General features: G+C 35.3%; 1 protein-coding gene across 2 annotated transcripts in view; it reads right to left on the reverse strand.

Annotated features, from left to right (window-relative positions):
• Window positions 1–930: 930 nt before the first annotated feature.
• Window positions 931–20,712, reverse strand: part of KDM1B (lysine demethylase 1B) — a 29,150-nt gene continuing 9,368 nt past the window's right edge. Inside the window, exons 8-21 of one of the 2 annotated variants that reach the window (XM_085310041.1) lie at window positions 20,132–20,336; window positions 18,804–18,988; window positions 17,712–17,888; window positions 16,780–16,854; window positions 15,395–15,532; window positions 13,786–13,957; window positions 12,625–12,752; window positions 11,044–11,175; window positions 10,286–10,360; window positions 9,261–9,377; window positions 8,219–8,344; window positions 6,573–6,695; window positions 4,429–4,581; window positions 931–3,755 (exon numbers count right to left, since the gene is read on the reverse strand). In XM_085310041.1, coding sequence (XP_085166167.1) covers window positions 3,672–3,755; window positions 4,429–4,581; window positions 6,573–6,695; window positions 8,219–8,344; window positions 9,261–9,377; window positions 10,286–10,360; window positions 11,044–11,175; window positions 12,625–12,752; window positions 13,786–13,957; window positions 15,395–15,532; window positions 16,780–16,854; window positions 17,712–17,888; window positions 18,804–18,988; window positions 20,132–20,336 — 1,890 coding nt within the window. In that variant the 3' untranslated portion in view covers window positions 931–3,671. The remainder of the gene's footprint in view (window positions 3,756–4,428; window positions 4,582–6,572; window positions 6,696–8,218; window positions 8,345–9,260; window positions 9,378–10,285; window positions 10,361–11,043; window positions 11,176–12,624; window positions 12,753–13,785; window positions 13,958–15,394; window positions 15,533–16,779; window positions 16,855–17,711; window positions 17,889–18,803; window positions 18,989–20,131; window positions 20,337–20,712) is intronic. The other variant, XM_085310040.1, reaches the window with a different exon arrangement.

Here is a 20,712-nt window from a genome sequence, read left to right on the forward strand (position 1 = left end):
AGGTGGTCAAGGGTGGAGGCTGAGAGCATGGGATTTCTTCAGCCCTAGGAGGAGATGGCAACAAGGAGCTCCTACTGCTGCCTGCAGCTACCTAATGGGAGAGCACAGGGCAGAGGTGTGCATTTAATATTGATAAATTTGCTATTTGAACAACTTACCAATAAAAGTGTAATTTATGAATTGCTTTGAAACTTTCAATGGGTGCAGGATAGCAGGGTAAGAGTATTAGGCTCATACAGGTACTGCCTGACGAATTTCAGAGGCTTGTGTTAGGCCAAAACAGATTCAGTGAGCGTAAAGATCTTCGACTAATTTATGAAAAGCCACCTGCCAAAAAAAAAAAAAAAAAAAAAAAAAAAAAAANAAAAAAAAAAAAAAAAAAAAAAAAAAAAAAAAGCCTTATCTAAAAAAGCAAAACTTTGTAAAATCTATCCTTCTTGTGTTAGGTTGGCAATGTTCCCACACTTGCCTTGCCTTTCCACTAGGATTTGCTCACTGTGGTCAGAGCTAGTAGGAACCATGTTCAGGACCATGACCTTAAAATGTGTTCCTGCTGTAGTTACTCTGTGAAAAGCATTAACTGTTCCTTTATGATTATCCAGCTACTTTAAGATTGTGAGCAGTGCTTCCAGGGAGTTTTCATTTTACCTTACCACTTGGAAATTTAAGGAATATAATCTGATGTGATCTTATAAATGCTTTGTAAATGTTTGAGACAGAAGAGAGTTGAATCTGTATTATGGTATTGGCCAAAAAATAGCAAAGTTGATACCTGCAGCTCAGAGACAGTTTTATAACAGCACTGCTAAGGAAGTGTCTTAATATAGGTATTTTAACATGGCATCTTGGGTCAGTATCAGATTTAACAAAGATGTAGGCTTAGCCACTAGTTAAACTTCAATAGGAATAATAATAATACTACCATGAGCATCCCATGGATACTTTCCAGTTTTATTCTGCTGCCGCAGCATAGTCACACAGAATAGTTGAAGTGTAACAGATCATGCTCTGCATTCAAATATTTTTGATAACATTTAAACAAATTTACTCAAATAAAACATTCCCCAGTTCTTTATTTTGAGGGAATAAATTATACACAAAAGTAAAAACACATACATGCTTGAAAAAATTTGACATAGGTATTTAAAAATTTGGGAACATTAATTAAGAATGAAGTCTCAGAACCAGCCTGATGTTCTTATACATTTTACATGTATGTAAATTAAAATGGAACATGTTTTATTTACTCCCCAAACTTAAGTGCAGCACAATACAGTTTAAGTGCCTTAGCACCAAAATAATATACAAATATTTAATAGACTTGACCCTTGGTAAATTTATCATTTATTATTCTTTTTTAGTGCTATAAGAAGTATGCAGCAGATAAAGCCAAATATGACAGAATATTTGTTCATATTCATCTCTGTTCTTTAGAGTACAGCATTTATCTACCTGGTAAGTTGCAAAGTTGTAGATGGTAGAATATAAATCCCAAAGTACAAATTAACAGCATGGAAGCATATGCCTAAAATTAAGCATGTGCATACAAACATTGATGGACAGCTGAAATGGAAGCTGAGCTTGACTTGCCAAACAGCTGTTACTTAAAATTTATTGTGTCTCTATGTTATGAAACTGCCTAAAGTTCTGACCTACGTCAGCTGAAGCAGCCATTAAACAGAACGTTTTGGGCTCGTATAACTAAGCTTTTGACCATCTTCACAAGCTGCACTCCTGTTAATTTTGTCATCTATGGTAAAGCCGGTAAGAAACACGGAACTCAAACATGTAGCTCCTGTAATCCTTTCTAGCTGTGTTATAAATTTGCCTGTAATATGTGAAATTAACAAAGTGCAAATGATTACCATAAACAAAAGCTGGAGTTTGATTATCTTTTATCATCAGAGGATTTTGTCTTGTTTCTTATAACTTTAAATTACACTTTAACACTTGAAAATGTTTTAAAACTGTACATATTAACATTTACGTAGAGAAAAATTATGAACAGTTACACTTTTCCGATTAACCCATATAATGCAGCTTTAAGAAGCAGAACAGAATATATATCTGAAAAACATCTAGTTATATAAACATCTTCACCTTGTAAATTAGAGATTAAATAAAGATATTTAACAAATATCATAGCTACTCTAAAACAAATTATTAGGTATTTTTAAAAAAGTAGAAGAAATGCTTTTATTCAGTAGGATTTCTTAAGGTTGCTTGTTTTCTTTTCCCCAAAGATACAGCTTCATGGAGAGAAGCACTGTAATTCGAAGAAGCTTGCTGTGTCATCATTACACGAACAGGTTTAAAAAAGGAAAGAGCCAATGCACAAGAATGAGGGGAGAAAGAGTAAGTGCTTACTATCCTTCCAGGAAACGTGAGGGCTGTGCAGTAAAGTTATACAGAAGGTATGGGGAAACAGAGGTAAAAGTTGATTTTAATTTTTTTCCATTAATAACGTTTTTTAACGGAACACTATTACAACCAATATTCTGTCTTATTTCCACTGTCTTGTTTCTATTGAAAGATACGTACTTCCTCTGTCCCATGGAAAGGTTATTAGAGAGATGCTTAGCCCTTACTGAATTACTCCCTCAAGTCATTTTTAATAATACTTTTTAAAAAACTTCAAAGTGCAAACTACCTTGTTTCAGCCCTTCATAAAAGTGTTAATATTTTTCCTCATTCATCTTAACTTATTTCTTAAATATGAAAGCTGAATGAGCCATTAAGAACTTGAGTTCTTCATCCCCCACTGTGCCCTCATAATTGTATCAGTAGATAGTTCATCTACTCAGCCCAAACTAATCTGGAAGCTCACTTTCAAATAAAATCATAGAAACAATATTTTTAAGCTGTCCTACATGATCAAAAGCATTTATGCAAATCTAAACTTGCCCTATTATTGTAACAAGGAAGTCTCTGAATAAGTAGCCAGAGAGTATTTCAGTGAAGTTTTTACTGATGTAAAAGTTCAAATTTTCCTTTCAAATTTTTATTAGCTCCAATAACCTTTCTACGATTGCACTGTAAACTGTTCCAGCAGTCTGACTGAAAGGAAAAAAAGTTGATATTCCAAAGCCCAACTTGTGGAGAATAAGCATAAGAAATACTATAGAAGAAGTTACTGATTACAAGTAGAAAGAACGATAGTTGTGTTCCTTCTTACAGTAGTTCTAGAATCTGGCTACGTTATTCAGGCTTTTGGGAACAAGTTTGAACTTCTGTCAACATAATCAACCTGAGAAGCACAGTTAGTGGAAAAGCCCCATCATTGTTACTAACTGCCAGCATTTTTTTGATGCTGTATATTAAATTAATATTGTTTTAATCTGACCTTCTGAAATGAAGGTCTATAATAGTACGACTTAAGCCATACAGAAAAGGACTTATAACAAAAGTTACATTAGTAAAGCTGCATACAAGGACTCCAATGTCACTCTCACCAGTAACAGCGGCCAAAAAAAAAAAAAAAAAAAAAAAAGTCTTAAAAGGGAAAAACCAAACAAAACAAAAACAGGAAAAGGAAGATGAAGATTTTATCTTCAGGTACCATCTACTGTTTAAGTACCACTTAGGAAAAAGGAACAAATAGGAAACTTGGAAGATAGTTTTGCCCACAGAAAACAATTAAAAATATATCTATAAACACAAAATTTCTATACTTAAAATGCTGCTATTTTGCTTGCTTCTCGAACCCCACTCAAGTAAGCTCCTGTAACGGTCTGAGGAAAATGTCTATTTGTGGCCTGTATTTGGGGGAAAAAAAAACAACAACAACAACAAAAAAGTTTTCAATTGTTTCTGAAACCAAACAGGTAGAGTTTTAGTTTAGATGTTCACTTATATTTTCCTAAAGCATATACCAACAAATAAAGCATATACAAACAAGTAAAGGAATAAAAGTTCCTTACTAGAAATAAACTTAAGCAAACATTGTTGAATTTAAGAGAAGAGATATTTGATTTTTGGCAATTTCAAAATTTGTAAGCAAGTCAGCTAGCAAATGAGTTGACTGTTTTGCTATCTGCACTTTACTGAGGCATGTAAGTACTGTTTCAATATAGAATGCACAGGTCACATCAGCCAGGATGCATTTGTTATAGCTATATGTTATCCACAAATGAAGTAGCAGGAAACTAGTTTGACCAAAAATATAAGTGCATTGAGTGGTCTTGTCATATTCCACACTGAGTGGTTACATTAGCTGCTTGTGACTTGACATAGTTGGTAGGCTTTCCATGCCCAACACTAATATGTCTAAAGTTGTCTATGTCAAAAATGAGAAATATTATCACATAAAACTTATTATATAATAATCCTTACATGTTACCTCTAAAATAATAATGTTGGTTACAAAAAGAGAATTTTTCATAAGACAGCTTCCCAATAACTTTAACAAACAATAAGTAAGGTACTTACCTCACCAGCAAAAAAAATTGTGCCTTGTATGTCTTCAGCTATAACATCATAAGCCTCACCACTGCCTCCTGTTTTTACAAAACTATATGCCATCTGGAGCCAAGGGTCTTTGCTCCATCGAGTAACAAAAAACTTTACTGGGTCAGGAACCTCCTGCATAATCAAAATAAAAGTTATGCAATACAAAGAACAGGTTATATTTACATAGTATTTTGTTATAAGCAGCTTCTTGTAATCTTTTGAGAGCATGCAGTATTATTACAGTACAGATCAGAATTTAATTTTGGAATTTAATCCAATTGTATTTATCATGCTACTAACCACCAAAAGTAATTTTGCTTGCTAGAATTGCCTGATATCTGAAACAGGAGTTACACTGTTCTGAATGCAACAAATCTGGATGTTGTAATATTCCTAGAACTAAGCATGAGGAAAAAAAAATTCTCACAAAATACATGCATACTCTTCCAAACAGATAAGAGGAATCAGTTTCCCAAAGAAAATACCAACATCAACATTATTAAACATGTTTGTGTGTGTACATGTTTGTCATGATGCCTTGTAAATTCTAGCTTGCTATATCTCAGAATGTGGTATATGTTTTACAGATGATCATATTCTGATGGAAAAGTAATATTACTTGTCTAAGATCAGCTGGTTTGAAAATTAGTCTTAGGAAGAATGCAGAAAAAGTCAATGGCTATAACTAAGACAAGACAGCAAATTTTTTTATTCTTTGTTATGTTTCAGCATACAAATACCACCCAATTCTACCAGAAAGAGCCTAGATAACAACTGTATGAAAGTTTAGTCAGCTACAGCTGTCTCCCCCTCTTGGAGGGTTTGTGACATGTAGATAACAGCACCTCGACTGTCTCTTACACAACAAATGTCTCTTATCAACAAATGGACAGATTTTTCCATTCAAGTAGTACCCAAGAAACTAATGCTCAAGCAAGCAAAACAACAGCTAGGCAAACAGCTACATATGGCAAGTTACATGGACATCCAGGGAATAAGTTCTGGAATACTTCTGAAAGCTACTTTGTCTTTGAAAATCCTGCTGCAGTATGGACAGTTGACTGAAACCACTAAAACCAGATCTGTTTGCTTACCCRTACGTTCTCAAGAGATCAGAATAGCAGGTACGAGGACTTACCTTGTACCTGATTCTGGTAGCTGTAGAGCTATTAACTTAAGCATGTTTTCTAAGAAAATTCACACTTTCAGATGCTAAAATTTTAGTGAGTTATTCACCCTTAACATCCTAACTATCATTAAAACTCAAGAGATCAGCTATGAGCATTAAGGTCAAGTATTCCTTGGGACCTAACTGCAATAAGTAATTCTAACTGTAAGGTATTCCAGTCCATAAAGTAGAGTGCAGATAACATTGTTAAGTGATAGTCTTCTGCTAAATTAATCTGTTAGATTTAACTAATCTTCATATTAATTGTTATGCTGATGGTGAGCTGGGGGATAAGGGAGTTAGGAGAGGGAGTGAAGGGATTTTTTTTCCCAATATTCTTTTATAGTCAAGGATGTAAAAGCCTTGACAGATTATCTTGCCCATACCTCCACCCTAAGGCAGCTTCCCAATACAGGAGTGAGTTTTGGTTTTGTTTTGGGGGAGGATTTTTAATTGCTTTTTACATTGGAGGAAAAAAATGATATGCATCTAGCTTAAGGCCTTCATAATGGAGTAGAAGCAGAGATGTTTTATATATATATATATATATATATACACATACACACACACACACACGTATGTATGTATAACCAATTATGTAGTAAGTATATTTGTATTATTTGCCTAAAGTTCTGATTTAAATTAATTGCCCCTTCTAAAAGGGCTTTAAAGAAAAATCTGTTTCTGCTTTTCCATTCAATACCTTTTTTCCTTCAGCTCAGACCTAGGATAGCTCTCAAGCCACATTTTTCCACACAAGAAGAAACCAGATATGTTGCTTTTATTGTATTTCAAAGGAAGCATATCCCCTCAAACACACACACAAAGGAAAATAGTCTAATATTTCAAGGATTTTCCTATATATCCTGAAGCAATATAATAGCAATATAATAGAAAGCTCATGCAACTTATAGGTCTCCACTTAAGTCTGTTGGCAAATTAACTCTTCTCTTACCTGCTCCTTAAACAGCTCTCGAAGTACAGACATACACTGTTGCAGTACTTGTTTATCATCTAAATTCCTAATGGTTGTCACAGCCTCTCCAGTGACCACTGACATTAAAATGCTTTGTTTGCCCTAGAAACAAGACATTAACGTATCAGAGCACTTAAAAAAAAAAAAGAAAAAGAAAAAGAAAGAAAAAAAGAAAAAAAAAAATGAATTTCTTGAAAAGTCACTTTTGATTACTATTTTCTGAAAATATTTTTCAGCTGGGAAATAACTTGTGCTCTGGAAGAAATTAGTTATGATACCTTAGAATAGAAAGTTCATATTCTACAGTTTTTGTGCTCAAATTGCAAATGTCCTCTGATACCTAGTTCAAGACAGACCTATATCACGTGAAAGTCAGCCCTTTTACAACCTGTTTAACTATCTAAAAAAATAATATTTTCTATTTAAAGGCTATGCCAAAAGACTTGGCATTTAGTTTTATTTGTTGTGACAGACTTCTCAAGCTCCAGTTCTGTGTCAAAACTCCAATTCCTCTCCAACTTCAAAAAAATGGTAACAAAGAGAAGACATTTAACAACTAGTTAGCTAGTATCGTCCTAATCCAAAACATAAGTTCTTAGCAACAGATTTTGGACCAAGAGGTGAAGTCTCTGCTACCACTCAGAAGTTTCAAAGATGAAGTGGTGACTACAGAATAGCACAGAGGTTCTCATCTCCTTTAAAGAATTCTCCCTCTCTTATTTATGAGGCAAATCTACTTCTGTTACTAAATTTGTTAATTATCAGCAAATTAATTTTATCATCTGGTGTGTTTGGAAAGCACCAGCATACTGAACTTCATGCAGAATGAGCTCACCACTATTGAAGAGGAAGCTTCTTTCTTTAAGGAAAGTCATAAGCAGGTGCAGATACTGTAATAACAGATGACAATATTCATAGATTGTTTCTTTTGGGGATAAGCCATAAAGTTACAAACAGGCCTTTTAACTGCTGTCAAGTAATAAGCTGCAGTAGTTGTAAAAGTATGAAAAGGTAAGATTTAAATGTTTAATGTGTCTTGTAGGCACAAGAGGGGAAGCAAAACATGCTATCAATACACTGGTTTGAATCAGCTTTGAAATCCATGAATTTGGAATTGAATTCAGACCTCAGTTTCATTCAAAACGGAGTCTCTGTCCTTTCTTCTCCCACTTTGTATCTTGCATAATTATCCTGGCCAGGGCAAGCAAGTATCAAACATTAACCATTAATAAGCCAGCATTTTCTTTTCTTTTTACAAAAATTCTAACTGATTTAAATAAGGAAACAAAATGCTTGAACTGCAAGTGACTAGTAGAGACTGATGGTCTTTTTCCTGTACTAGTACAGATGTAATCAGGTATTAGACTTGTTTTCAGAATAGCTTTGAGACTTCTGCTTCTCTCTCTCCCTCCTTTTTTTTTTCCTTTGTAAACTTTTTTTTTCCTTTGTAAACTTTTTTTTTTTAATCCAAACCTGGAAAAACATTCCCATTTATTATAAAGAGGTATCAAGCAGCTTTTTCTTGATGAAGAATACTGCTTCCACTTCTCTTTAACAGCAGCAGGAGAAAAAAATCAAACTGAATTTCTGAAAAAACAACAAAAAATACACATAGCATGTAGTACCTCTGGATCCATGTCATAGAAAACACTGAAGAGCCCACGCTGGCTGGAATTGGGTGGAACATGACCAAAAAAATCAGCTCCTTGAATTTTGCTGTCCCAAAATCTGTAAGGAAATTGCAAGGCAATCTGGAGAAAGAGAGAGAAAGAGGATCAAAGATTTTCATACCTCAACACTCTCAACTGCATATGGTACCTATTCTTCTTCCAGTTCTTCTTCCCTTTTCCCCTCAAATACAAACATCCAATTCTACCAGAAGGTCTCAACAGAGAATATTTGGGCCTGTTCAGTAGGGGGACAAGGAGGGAAAGGAAACTGCTGAAGTCTCACAAGTTGAAAAGGCACAGACAGAATCAAATTCAGAAATCCCACACATGAGTGCAGGGTAGGAGGGAAAAAAAAAAATCACTGAATCTTGCCCTTAAACTTCCATACTGGAACAGTACTGCTTCTGGCATTACTTCTCTTGCTATTTCGTTCCAAGTACACAACTCATTAGGGATCTTCTCAGGAAGCACTATCTTTTTGCACTGGAAAAATACATTTGACTTTGGCCAAATTCATAATTTCCAGTATTCTTGTGAAAATGGTTAATTTATCAGGTCTAAAGGAGCTTGACTAAATATATTCTGAGACTTTTGGAAAAATTTAAAACCATTATAAATGCTTATTCAAAATTAGATACAAAAAGCTGAAGTCATGAAGTGATATTCTGCAAACAATTTTCTTTAAAAGTAACATTTAAGTTGGGAATTCTAAGCAAAAGAAAAATACATTATCCCTAGATATCATTTTGCTCTTCTGGACTTTTTAATAACAACAGAAAAAAGTAGCATCTGAGCATGATGTCTCCTCCCACGCTCTTTATTTCTCTGCCCCACAGCCCTAAATTGCACGTACCGGGCACATCACAGAAGACTTTGGCTAGAGAATACAAGTTATACCAACTACGTAAATCATGAAAAATATGCAGCAAAAGCCAAAGGGCCAAAACAGCTAATGTTTCTTTTCAGAGAAACTGAAACGTAATTTTAAATTACATACCTTCTCAATGACTCCTGCTCCCAAACTATTAATGGCTTTAATTTTTTTTTCTGACAGTGGAGGATTAAACTGAATGGCATTTTTCTGAAGAAGGGCCAGCGGTACAGTGACTAATACCTGAAGAAAAATAATTACAGTCACAACAGTAGCAAAAGCTAAACACAACAATTAAGCCTAATAGCATCCTCTTAAATATCTTGGATTATTCTTGTAGGATGACAGCCTAGTGCTCACAAGGCAACTCAAGATTAGTGTCTGATTTTACTGCATATTAATGAAAAGTACATATATTAATTACATTTAAGTGAGAACAAGGGTCTCGGGTCACTGGTTTCTAAGCTGTAATCTGTTGAATTGTTTCCAACAGAGTGGCTAAACATGCTACTAATTTTAAGATCTCCTTTAATTTGATAGTCAGTGACTAAAATTTAACAAATCAGTCTTTGAAGCGAGAAAAGATAGTCATTGATTTTTTTTTCCCTCTGCTCAAACCCCTTCCTCTAAAATCTGTTTAATAGCATTGCTGATATCAATCCAATCTTGATCAAGCTTACGCATCATTTAAAAAATAGCCTAAAAGCTAATTTAAGCAGCAAGGAAATCAGGAAATAAGGTAAACGAAGAAAAATGAGGTGTCAAGTCCAACATTCCAAAGGGAACAATTTAACAGCACAAATTCACATGTCATACAAGGTAAAGCTGAGTAGGGAATATAACCAAAAACTGTAACTGTCACTTCAGGGACCAGATAGAAATCCATTTGCTGCTCCCCTCCTCCCTTTTCTGGATGCCTGGAGAAGCTACTGAGTTCTTAAAGTCAACAAGTAATTAAAATTCACATATTCTGTAAAAAGTAGTCACTAGGTCATCCAAATATGGACCATTAGAATATATGATTTTTCATTTTAGGGGGGAAGAAAATTGGACTAGTCTTATGAGAGGGGAAAAATAAAGGACATATTATATGATCAATACTGTTCTTGTGTTCCGTGTAAAAATCCACATATTTGAAGCATCATGAGTACCTTTTGGGCTGTCCACACTGTTCCTTCTGCAGTAGTAACCTGTACTTCTTCTCCAGAATAATCTATACTGTGTACCTATTGAAAGGTAAATGCAAAAAGATTATAAAACAAAATCTGTATGTAATTTAGCACCAGTCTGCAAACTAGATATTGAAGAATACAAATTTTCAGAGAAATATTAAAAGAAAGGGAAAAAAAGAAGAAAATAAGCCTTTATGGAAGCTGTTAAAAAAAAAAAGTCATGATTCTAACGTATCAGCTCATCATAATGTAATGTATCGGTTCTCAAAGTCCTCAAGCAGGATTTCCAGGAATAGTATAATATTCATTACTAGAGATAACAAACAGCCAACAAAAAAGAAGGAAAATAATGGAATTCTTTAAAATTTAATTTAGTTACAGAATAGTTTTTTTAATAGTATTTACCCGTGAACAGTGTTCATCAAATACAAATACTAATCCAACTTTAGACTGTATTCCTAGGATGCAGAAATACAGCCTTGTTTTCAGTATCAGATTTAATACAAATAGTATCACTCAATGATAATGGCAATGACAATTCTTTGATTTCTGATCAGTCAGAGATTTAAAACAAAAAATACTGACATTGTCTTTCTCTTTTCCTAAAGACAAGTTGGAATATTCACAGGACCCTATTTTCCAGGTTAAAAATAATAATAATAATACAAAGGATATGATTTGATGCTTCAAGGAAAACCAAGTCAGGTGCTACATCAACATTTTCCAGACTTACTTACTGGAAAATTCAGCCGGATGTCCAGCCCTTCTGCCAACGTATCAAGCACAGTAGAATATCCCACAGTTAGAAGAGTGTGATCTCCAGCAAACTGAGCAAAAAATTCATTGTGGTCCCATGAACGTGCAGATACCTGCGGACAGAACATAACGAGCTGTCTCTACTGCTGAGGTAACGTGGGCACTTCGCAAAAGTCCCGCACTTTAAAAGAAGCCACCCTATTTGCCCTCACAACTGGAAAAAAATATAACCAGAAGATATGGCAACACCAACGAAATAAATGGCTAATTTACCTAATGGCCTACATTATACACCATGTAAATTGCTGGATTAAGAAATGTCACAATATAAGTTCGTCACCAGCAGATAATTTATAGTTCTGCTTGGAACAAAAAGATAAGGCAAATAGGAGGGGGTGGGGAAACAGGTGGTTTTGCAGTATATTTATTTCCATTTTCTATCTGTAGCAAAGAAATCAGATTTTACAGCCTTAAGATAGCAAATAAAAACTGAAATATTTTATTTCCCAAAATTAAGGCAAAGAGGTGATACAAAAATTGATCAATTTTTTCTGGCATTTTGTAGGTTCTTCCAGGACACGTTTGATTGACCTACATCCCCCAGCCCACCACAAAACTCAGTTAGTACAACAGTGGTATTTGCACAAAGCAATCACATCTTGGCAGTCAAAAGATCTCAGACTGCTATTCAAATGCTAATTTCTATCACTGCAGATGCATTTACCCTATAGTTTTAATTTTTAAGTTGAAGGTAAAGATAGATTTTAAAATCCTTCTTATTACCCCTTGGGTATACATGAGGTGCAAAAGCTTAACAAATCAGAATATTTGACTGAGCTGATACAGCCCTGTCTACAGATTTTTGTTACGTTCTTATATGCTTCTCAGTTCAGATCATATTTGTGCATCTGCACATATCAATCATTTCACTACTGCAATATATTTGTCCCTAGGCATCTTTAACCCAAGCAACAGGATTGAGTGAATAACACACTGCAAACAACAAACTTTGATATTTCCTGAACCTGCCTGGAATCAAAATTAAAAGTGAAGTCATGAGGAAAGCCAAGTATTACATAGTCAACAGAATACCTAGAAGTAGTGAACTGGGGCCCACCGTCATGCTGTTGGAACACTTCAGAAGTTAAATGCATTTATTCTCAAGATACCTAGCAAGGTAGAGAAATACCTCAGTTTTTAAACACAGGACTGAGAAGCAGAAGTCACACACAATATCTGAGGAAGATCAATTCTCCTGTGAATCCTACCGCCCAGAATCTGCAGAATGCCCTTTTCCACTGCACCAGCTACTCTCAACTTTTTAGTTAAAAAAGGATCTCAGTGGAAACATGTCAAGAAATCCCACTAGGTTGCCTAAGGAGGTGTTGGAATCCATGTCACTGGTTGTTTTTGAAGAAAAGGTCAGGGATACAGGAACAGTTTAGAGATCACTTATTTTCCCTTGGGGCCATGGGATAGATCATATGACTTCTCAAGGTCACTTCCAACCCTTTTTTCTATGAAGCTCCACCATTTCACAGCATAGGTGTCATAAAACTCACCTGAGAGAGATTGGTGCCACAGGCATACTCCAAATTACTGAGATGGAACTGTAGTACTTTTTCTTCCAGCTCACTGAACTGGATACCAGACTCCTGAATAAAGGCTTTATAGATCTCTTGTATTTTCTCTGTACAAGAACATGTTTAAAATAAGAATGTAGTGAGATTCATCACAATTCCTATCCCATCACAATGCTCTTCTGTGGATCATAAGATTTTCAAGCTTATTACCAATATCTAAGCACTAAGATCTTTTTCTTCTCATAGAAAAACTACAAGATTTCTCTGGTGATAAAACTCAACTTCCTTGTTTAAACATAGGTTTCCTTAGAAAAATCCTTTTCTTCAGAAAGGAAACACGTACCTTCAGGAAAAAAAATGGTAAAAAATGATTTATATAAAAAAAAAGAGGAAAACAGCATAGTTGGGATAGCCAACTATGAGGCAGGAGATAAAATAATTGTTTACTTTCCATCAATATATACAGTTGATGATATTTCAGTGAAAACATCCTTCTCAAAATAACAGAGAATCATTATAAATAAATCCTGTTTAATTTTTACAAAACTGAAAGAGCTGAGAAATTAGATCCAAAGTTCACTGATGAACATAAGGATTTACTAAATTAGTCTTCTTAATACATGTGCTGAAAAAGATTTGGGAGGTAATCATTTCTGAGCAAGATTATATTTTCCTGTAGAATATACTGGCATGCTTTAAGTGTGATGGAGGAGACCACTTTTGCCAGCAGAAGGCTTTGATCAAGCTTAGACAGATTAGTCAAAAAGAACAGAGTTATGGCCAGCTGTGGCATGCTTCATCGATTTAGAAGCAAGTCTTTTGATCTGCTATTGTCACTGTTTATACTGAAAAAAGCTGAATTATGAAAACAAGATACTACATCAGAAGTAAGACATTTTCATAAAAGCCTTCAAATTAGACTTCCTTAAAAGTTACATGTGACATTTTGGTCCAGGTGTATATGACGACCAAGCTCCCTTTGTCATTAATACAGCCAGGTTTTCACTGTTGGATTTAAGCCACATATAGCACCATATACTGCTGAAATCATATGAGGTAAAAGGCAAGTTAACATAAAACTCAATTCCAATGATTATGAACACAGCCACCTGTTCACTGTTAAAAATATATCTTGCTTACCACCAAGAGGGACGTCATGATGTTGGGTTTTATCTTTTCTCCACTCAGAGACAACGTCCAGGATGGCATTGAAATGAAAGTCCATGCGTTTATCAATAGTGGGATCTGTTATCCTTCCACCTTCCTGGATCAAGTCACATCTCTCCCCTAATTTGTGCATTTTAATGCCAAGCTTAAGAGAAAGATATTTGATTCCTTTTTAAGCATGGAAAAACTAGAAGTTTTTCAGTTATTTAAAGTCAGGTGAATCCCTCAGATTTAAGCAACATCACTTAAAAACATCCAAGACTTTAAATAATGTCGAATTAACTGATTTTCATCCTCTTAAAAACTGGAGTACCAAAGTCCCTTTCCCTTCTGTCTCTCAGTTCTCCACAAATTCTGTTTTCTCCACTCTTCTATCCTTTCCTATATTGAGGATTTCCTGAAACCTCATCTCCAACTTTCCTATTGAGCCAGGGACTAGTACATAGATGTTGGGTCTGGTAATCAAATGTGACAAATCAATATAATCTTCATTTACACCTCACCCATATTTTCTAGTTGTCATTAATATCAGTTATTTTGTACAACTTTCTGATGACTGATGCCCAAACAGTTCCCTGCAATTCAGAAATTGTCAGTTATTGCCAATTTCCTTAAGCAAGCAAAGAAATGATTTGGAACTAAACCTAGTATCTTGCTCTGCTTGTTCAACTCATATGAAATGCACAAAAAACTAAATAAGAATAAAAGCTTTTAAATATTCTACAGAGTCAGTCTGGAGAAAATAGCAAAAATGTAGCACTAACTTCTTCCTAGTGCCTTGTTACTTAGAGCATACTCCAATGTTTTTCTCATATCCTCACATATCTCTAGGCTGCTGCTCACCACTGCAGATCTCTTCTCAAGATACAGCTGTACTTTGAATGAAAGATGACATCAATGACCACATAGGGATGGGCTCCCAATGTGTATTCAGAAGTCATTGCTCCTCACCTCATAACTAAAACATGATTTAAAAAAAAAAAACAACATTTTTATTCTTCATGACACTATAGAGCGCTAAACAGTTAACACTACATACCTCTCCGAGCAAACTCCTTACTCAAGTTTCACTTGGAGAAATTCAGCTTCCTGCCCAAAAGTCTAATGCATTGCATTTTGCAATGGTAGTAGCTATATTTTAACTGTAATTTATGTAGAGCTAAACTAAAAATAGAGGCCAGAAAAGGCAAGTCCATTATAGAACTATGTATTAAGACAGCATAACAATAGCCTCCCACAGTATAGCCATTTTCAACTCCAAGGATCTGCCTACACTAGAATCCTCAGGCTGCCAAGGACCTGTTACATCACTGTCTCCAGAAAAGGGCAAAAACATGGTTTCTTCTGGTTCTGAAGTTGGAGTTGCATTATTTTGCTTTACAAAATGTCCCTGAAACCATTCTACAGCCCTTCTCTGTTCACAGCTGTTACCAAAGATATGATAACAACATGACGTTTACTTACAACTGGGTTTTAATCATGTTGTAAATAAGGACTCCCACCCTTATCCACCCACCCGAGCCTGGCTTTTAATGACAACTTTTTCACCAATAATAATGCATGACCACGGCAGGGAACCCACTTGCTCACACATTAGTGCCATTGGGTTGTTGACACATCCATTGACGATTTGTGCACCTCTTCCAACAGTGACTCCTTTGAATGTCTTATCATCCCACACTCGGCCACCAATTCTGTCTTTAGCTTCCAGGACAATGACCTAGGACACAAACACAGCTCAGTTAATTGTAAAATTTGATTATTCTAAACATATATCAACTCCAGAGTGAAGGGGAAAAAATTAAGAAAAAAAAAAAATCAAGTAATCCATCAATGCTAACAATCTTAACGTTTTATTTTTGGTTTGTGAATGTAGTTCCTCCCTTTCATTTCTGAATTTAAATTGTCTTTTAGCGATTACCTTTGAGACTTACGCAAATAATATAACTTAAAGAGCAACCCTGATTTTTTAAAAAGCTAAAGACACATCATTTATGAAATCTCAAAACTGGAGATTAAGGCATGCTACAGGCTATTAAGCACAATGATCCAAGTGCAACTTCCATCTGAGGAAGTCAGTGAACCTTTTGGAGGAGTTTACTCCTGGGATATTCCAAAAATACCCCTTTCTCATACATTTCCACCATTCTTGCATACCTCCTTCATCATCTACTTCTGGCTGTAGTCAGACACAGGATACTGGACTGGATGGACTTTTTGTCTGACTTAATAAAAACAAGTAAGAGTAATCATATTATCTTTTTAGAGAAAGATGTTCAATCTCCCAAAACAGCAGAAAGCAATGATTAAAAAGTGTATAATAAATTAGCTGTAAATTTAATGTATAAAAAATATTCTACCAGTTGATATTTACATATTTTACTTCAGAAGAGCTTCCAACAGGACATGATGTACAAAAAAAAAAAAAAAAGCATTTCCTTAATCACCAGCCCCACAAATATTTACATGTGTAAGGAGTCCCATAGATTTTCATAATACTCCAGTGGCTATAATTATGTCAAAATGTAAATATTGTGGGGTCAAATTGGCAATGACAAATAGGAAGTGGAAGGGAAATGTGTTCAATTTTAGATATGCATGTCTTTATTTATTTATTATATAATCTGTTTCTTAAAGTGTGGAAAGCAAAGATAATTTCCTCTTATTTAAATAGCCATCCTAGTCTAGAGTCCCGTAATTTGGATGTGAATATCCGTGTCTCTGCTACCTCCAACAGAAGTCTACATAACATATTCATTGCTTGCTTTGTTGAACTTAAAGCCAGTGTTTAGTTGTATTTAAACAGTGGATTTACTCAATAAAACCCCAGAATTTAGAAATTAATTAGGATGCTGTACACACAGATACTCATAACAGGATTGTTTTTTTCTTCATTTTGATGAAGAACTCTTTCAAAGTAGGAGTCAGTTTTCTTTTTTTTTAATTATGCATTCTAAAGTATCTTACCTTAATTCCAAAGTTGTGCAGTTGTCGGGCTGCTGCTAATCCTGCTGCCCCAGCTCCAACAATAATGACAGATTTCTAATAATAAATAAATAAATAAATATTTATTTATTTAAATTAAAAGTTTGTGCTAAAAGAAAAAAAAAGATCATTCCACATATTTTTCTTGCTGAAGTTAAAATATCCACAAGTTTCAAAAGCTTAGTCTCTCTCGTCCTCTAAAGTAATGAAGAGGATAGTTGTAGCTTTGAGAATAGTTACATTTAAGCGCTTTAAAAACAGATGTCTCTACTCATTCTATCTAAAAGAGGTTATCAAACAAGTAACACAATCTAGAGCATAGCACTTACCTTGTAATGACTTCAGTTACAAATGTAGTTGACCATTAAGAAACAGTTTATAAATTAAACACACATACAAATACACTTTCCGTATATAAATCAACTTACTATTTCTAGATTTTCCATTACCAGAACATATTCATTTGATAACTTCCTGTGAGAGGTCATACAAATTGCTAGTCATAAATATGTACCCTTTAATCACTGTTCTTGCAAACCAGTATGGAATAGGAGTTTCCTCACCTATTGAAGCACAAGTGTATTACAGTGTTAAGCCATGAGAAGACACTAACGTACTGCATTTTTTTCATGCAGTTTCATCTGTCTGAAGAGCTTATGGGAAGTACAGGGATTGGTTTCCACAGATTTCAGAGGGAACAAATATGTTGCGAGCAAGAGTCCATTGTCTAAAGTTTCAATAATCATTAAAGATAGATGAGAACTGTGTAAAAAACACATAATATGTCTGCTTTTAGATGCAATTCTGACATGGTTTGAATGACAGATGATGAGCAAAAAATCCACAACCAAAAAATGATATGTGCCATTTTGTTTTATAGCACTAATAACATAGGGATTATTACAACTACTTACATTATGGTATTCTTTAGGAAGGAGATACTGGTCAGGACTGACCGATAAAATCCCTGTATTAATTAGCCCTTTCCTTGTCATAAAATAAAGTATCCTCTCCATTTCCTGTACACAGCGAATACGCACAAGCCCCCGAACAATGATATGATGAATACATTTTTGAGGAGTAAGAGCCTCCTGCAGAAGGGAAACAAAACAGGAAAGTGTTGGTAGTCTAATATTTTCATATGTGTACAATATATTTAAACAGTAAGTCAAATGTTAAAGGTTGATTATGAATCATAAAAGTTTCTGAAAACATTTTAAAAGTTAGGCTTTTGAAAGTTTTTTTTGCCATCCATCTTTACAGAGTATGGTGAATAGTTTCTCTCTTCCAGCTTTCCTATATACAAAAAGCTAGATTACCACAGCAAAAAAACACTAGTATACAAAATACTCCTGCAAACTCCATGGGATGCTGTATTACTACAGCAATGCTATTGAAATTCATCAAATTAAAATGAATTCATTACAAAAATGAATCTAACTGCTAGTGATGTTCACAGGTGGTACTTCTGCAAAATTGAAATAAAAATAGGTCAAATATCCAAAACCTTTACACATTAATACAGACATTTGTATCTGCAAGCTTGCATGTGTGAAGTTTCAGCAGGCTCTTGCTTTCACGTATATTAACTACAAATAGAAGCAATTCTATTGAAGGCAATGTCATAGAGCTACCAGAAACAATCATTCGCTATCCAACATTCACATGAAAAACAAACAACAACAAAAAAAAAAAAACTAAAGCACCCACTAACATTAATTAGAAATGTTCAAACATCACTTTAACAGGTGGGAAGATGTAGTAAAGCTTTAATAATTTTAAAACTTTTGCATTGTACTACAAGAGAATCTCCCTGGTATTAAACAAATGTAAAGTTTTTTTATTATTATTCTCAGAGTGGATTTGCAAAAGGATGGTAGCAATTTTTGTGCGGTATAAGGAGATAACTGAGAATAAAGTCCACTTCCTTTGCCCCCTTCCCCAGAAAAGCTCCCCGCCCCAAAAAGTCCCTAATATTTGTGAACAAAACAATTAACATCTCTTACCTTGCAGTTTGTGTACCACAGAGCCAAAATCAAGTTTCTCAAAGCCAAATACATGGTAGGGTCTCGTGAATATTCTGGGAACTCATAGAGCTCATCCAGTTCCATGACATCTGGCCTCACACAAAGTGCTTTACCACATTCATTGGGCTGGTAAAAGGGCTGGAAGTATTTGTTCATTCCTGCAACTGAATAAAGACACAGGGAGAATTAGTCATGCTCTGTTGTTTCTTCCATGTCCCTCTAAGATGGCCCATTGACCTCACGTAGATAAACAAGCAATGAAGTATTAGACTCTCTAGCCACCTTTACAATGATTTCATTTCATTTGTATTATTCTCCCCCTTCTACCCTCTAGGCTGTGCAGTACTAATTATTATCCTTCTACCTGATGTGTCCTGGCCCTATCAGAGCTTACCTTTTGTAAGAAAAACAGTATGTCCCCTCAGGTACCCTGGCAAGTCTAACAAGGGACAACAGCCAAACTCAAATCTGAGGACTACCACTGCTGTTGCAGACGGTACAGGCTCATGCAGTCCTCTGAATCCCTTTCATCTTCAACTCCCAACACTGCCCAGAGTGGCTAGAAACTAAAAGTAATCATCTTCCGTATGCAATACTGGTAGCAATAGCTCTGTGCAATGCAGCTAGTTTTCTTCCTGTTTGTTAAGCAGACAGCTATCTATTGAATAGATAAGCAGATTTCTTGTCAGCACCTAAGGAGAACAAAACCTGCTAGGATATGGAAACTAAACTTTCCTCAAAGCACTCTCTGTGAGCTAGAATTGAAGTATATCAATGAGCATGAGCACAGAAATCTCAAATTACTGTTTTTCCTACCTGGCCTGTTCTGCAGATCAGTGGAAGATTTGCACTCCCAGGCTATCAATATTAAAGCTGTCATTAGCAAAGAGTTAAACTAAAGAGAATCTGAGTGCCTTAGGGACTAGTCCTCTCTCCAAAGCCCCTAAGATCCACAATATCAAAACTAGCAAAATCATAATTTTTTAATAAATCTTCATTTCCTTAAGAATGCAAACAACTTTTAAGTACCCAAATATTAATTTTCCATTTCTATCAACAAATGAGAGGTGGAAATCAAAAAGCCTTTGCAGTCTGTGGTTACACCTAAAGGAAATTCCATGAGACATGTATTACATTTAGTTTACAGGCAAGTAAATTATAATGCAGAAGTCACACAGAGTGTGTATTAGTGTTGATAAAAGAACCAGTGTTTCTGAGTCAGGAGCATGGTGTGCCTTAGAAACTCAGCTACAAGACAAAATTTACCACACCTATTTAAGCAACAGAGCCCTGCAGATGGCCCTTACCAGTCAAATTAGGCACGCTCTTTAAGTGCTCTAACTTCACAATGTTGGATTCACCAGGTAATCGATTAGTGCTGGTACAGGATGGACTCATGCCCACGCAGTCTGGATAATATGCAGCTAGAAAGGGAGCTGCCACACTGTCTTTCAGCAAAGGAGGGAGTATGAGCATGGAGTACCACCAATGGTCTGAAACTTCAGCCACTCTCTGGCCAAGCGGAGAAGTAAAGGAAAGAGGGGAGAAGAGAACATGTCAGTACTTGGAAAACGTTGGAAAATGAACCAATTCCCCCCTCCCTCCAAAACTCAGACCAAAAAGCACTAGAAGTACCAGTCTCAGAACTGCAAGTCATAAAGACATTTTCTCTCCCTCTTTCCCCTTCCTCAGCCTGACACAGAAAATTGTAACATTAACCTGCTCCTCAGAAATGGAGCTGAAATTTCATAAACTCCACACCCTTGTGGAAAGCAAACAGACAAGATATGCCATAACAAGAAATGCCTTATGAGGCCCTTGATAAAGTGTTTACAGAGTTGTTTATGCATCCAGAAATCTGAACTTAGAAAAGTCCAAACTAACTGAT

Source organism: Rhea americana, unplaced genomic scaffold (genome assembly GCF_003343005.1).
Source record: "Rhea americana isolate MKP2758 unplaced genomic scaffold, rheAme1 scaffold_31, whole genome shotgun sequence".
In the NCBI taxonomy this organism is placed as follows: Eukaryota; Metazoa; Chordata; class Aves; order Rheiformes; family Rheidae; genus Rhea; species Rhea americana.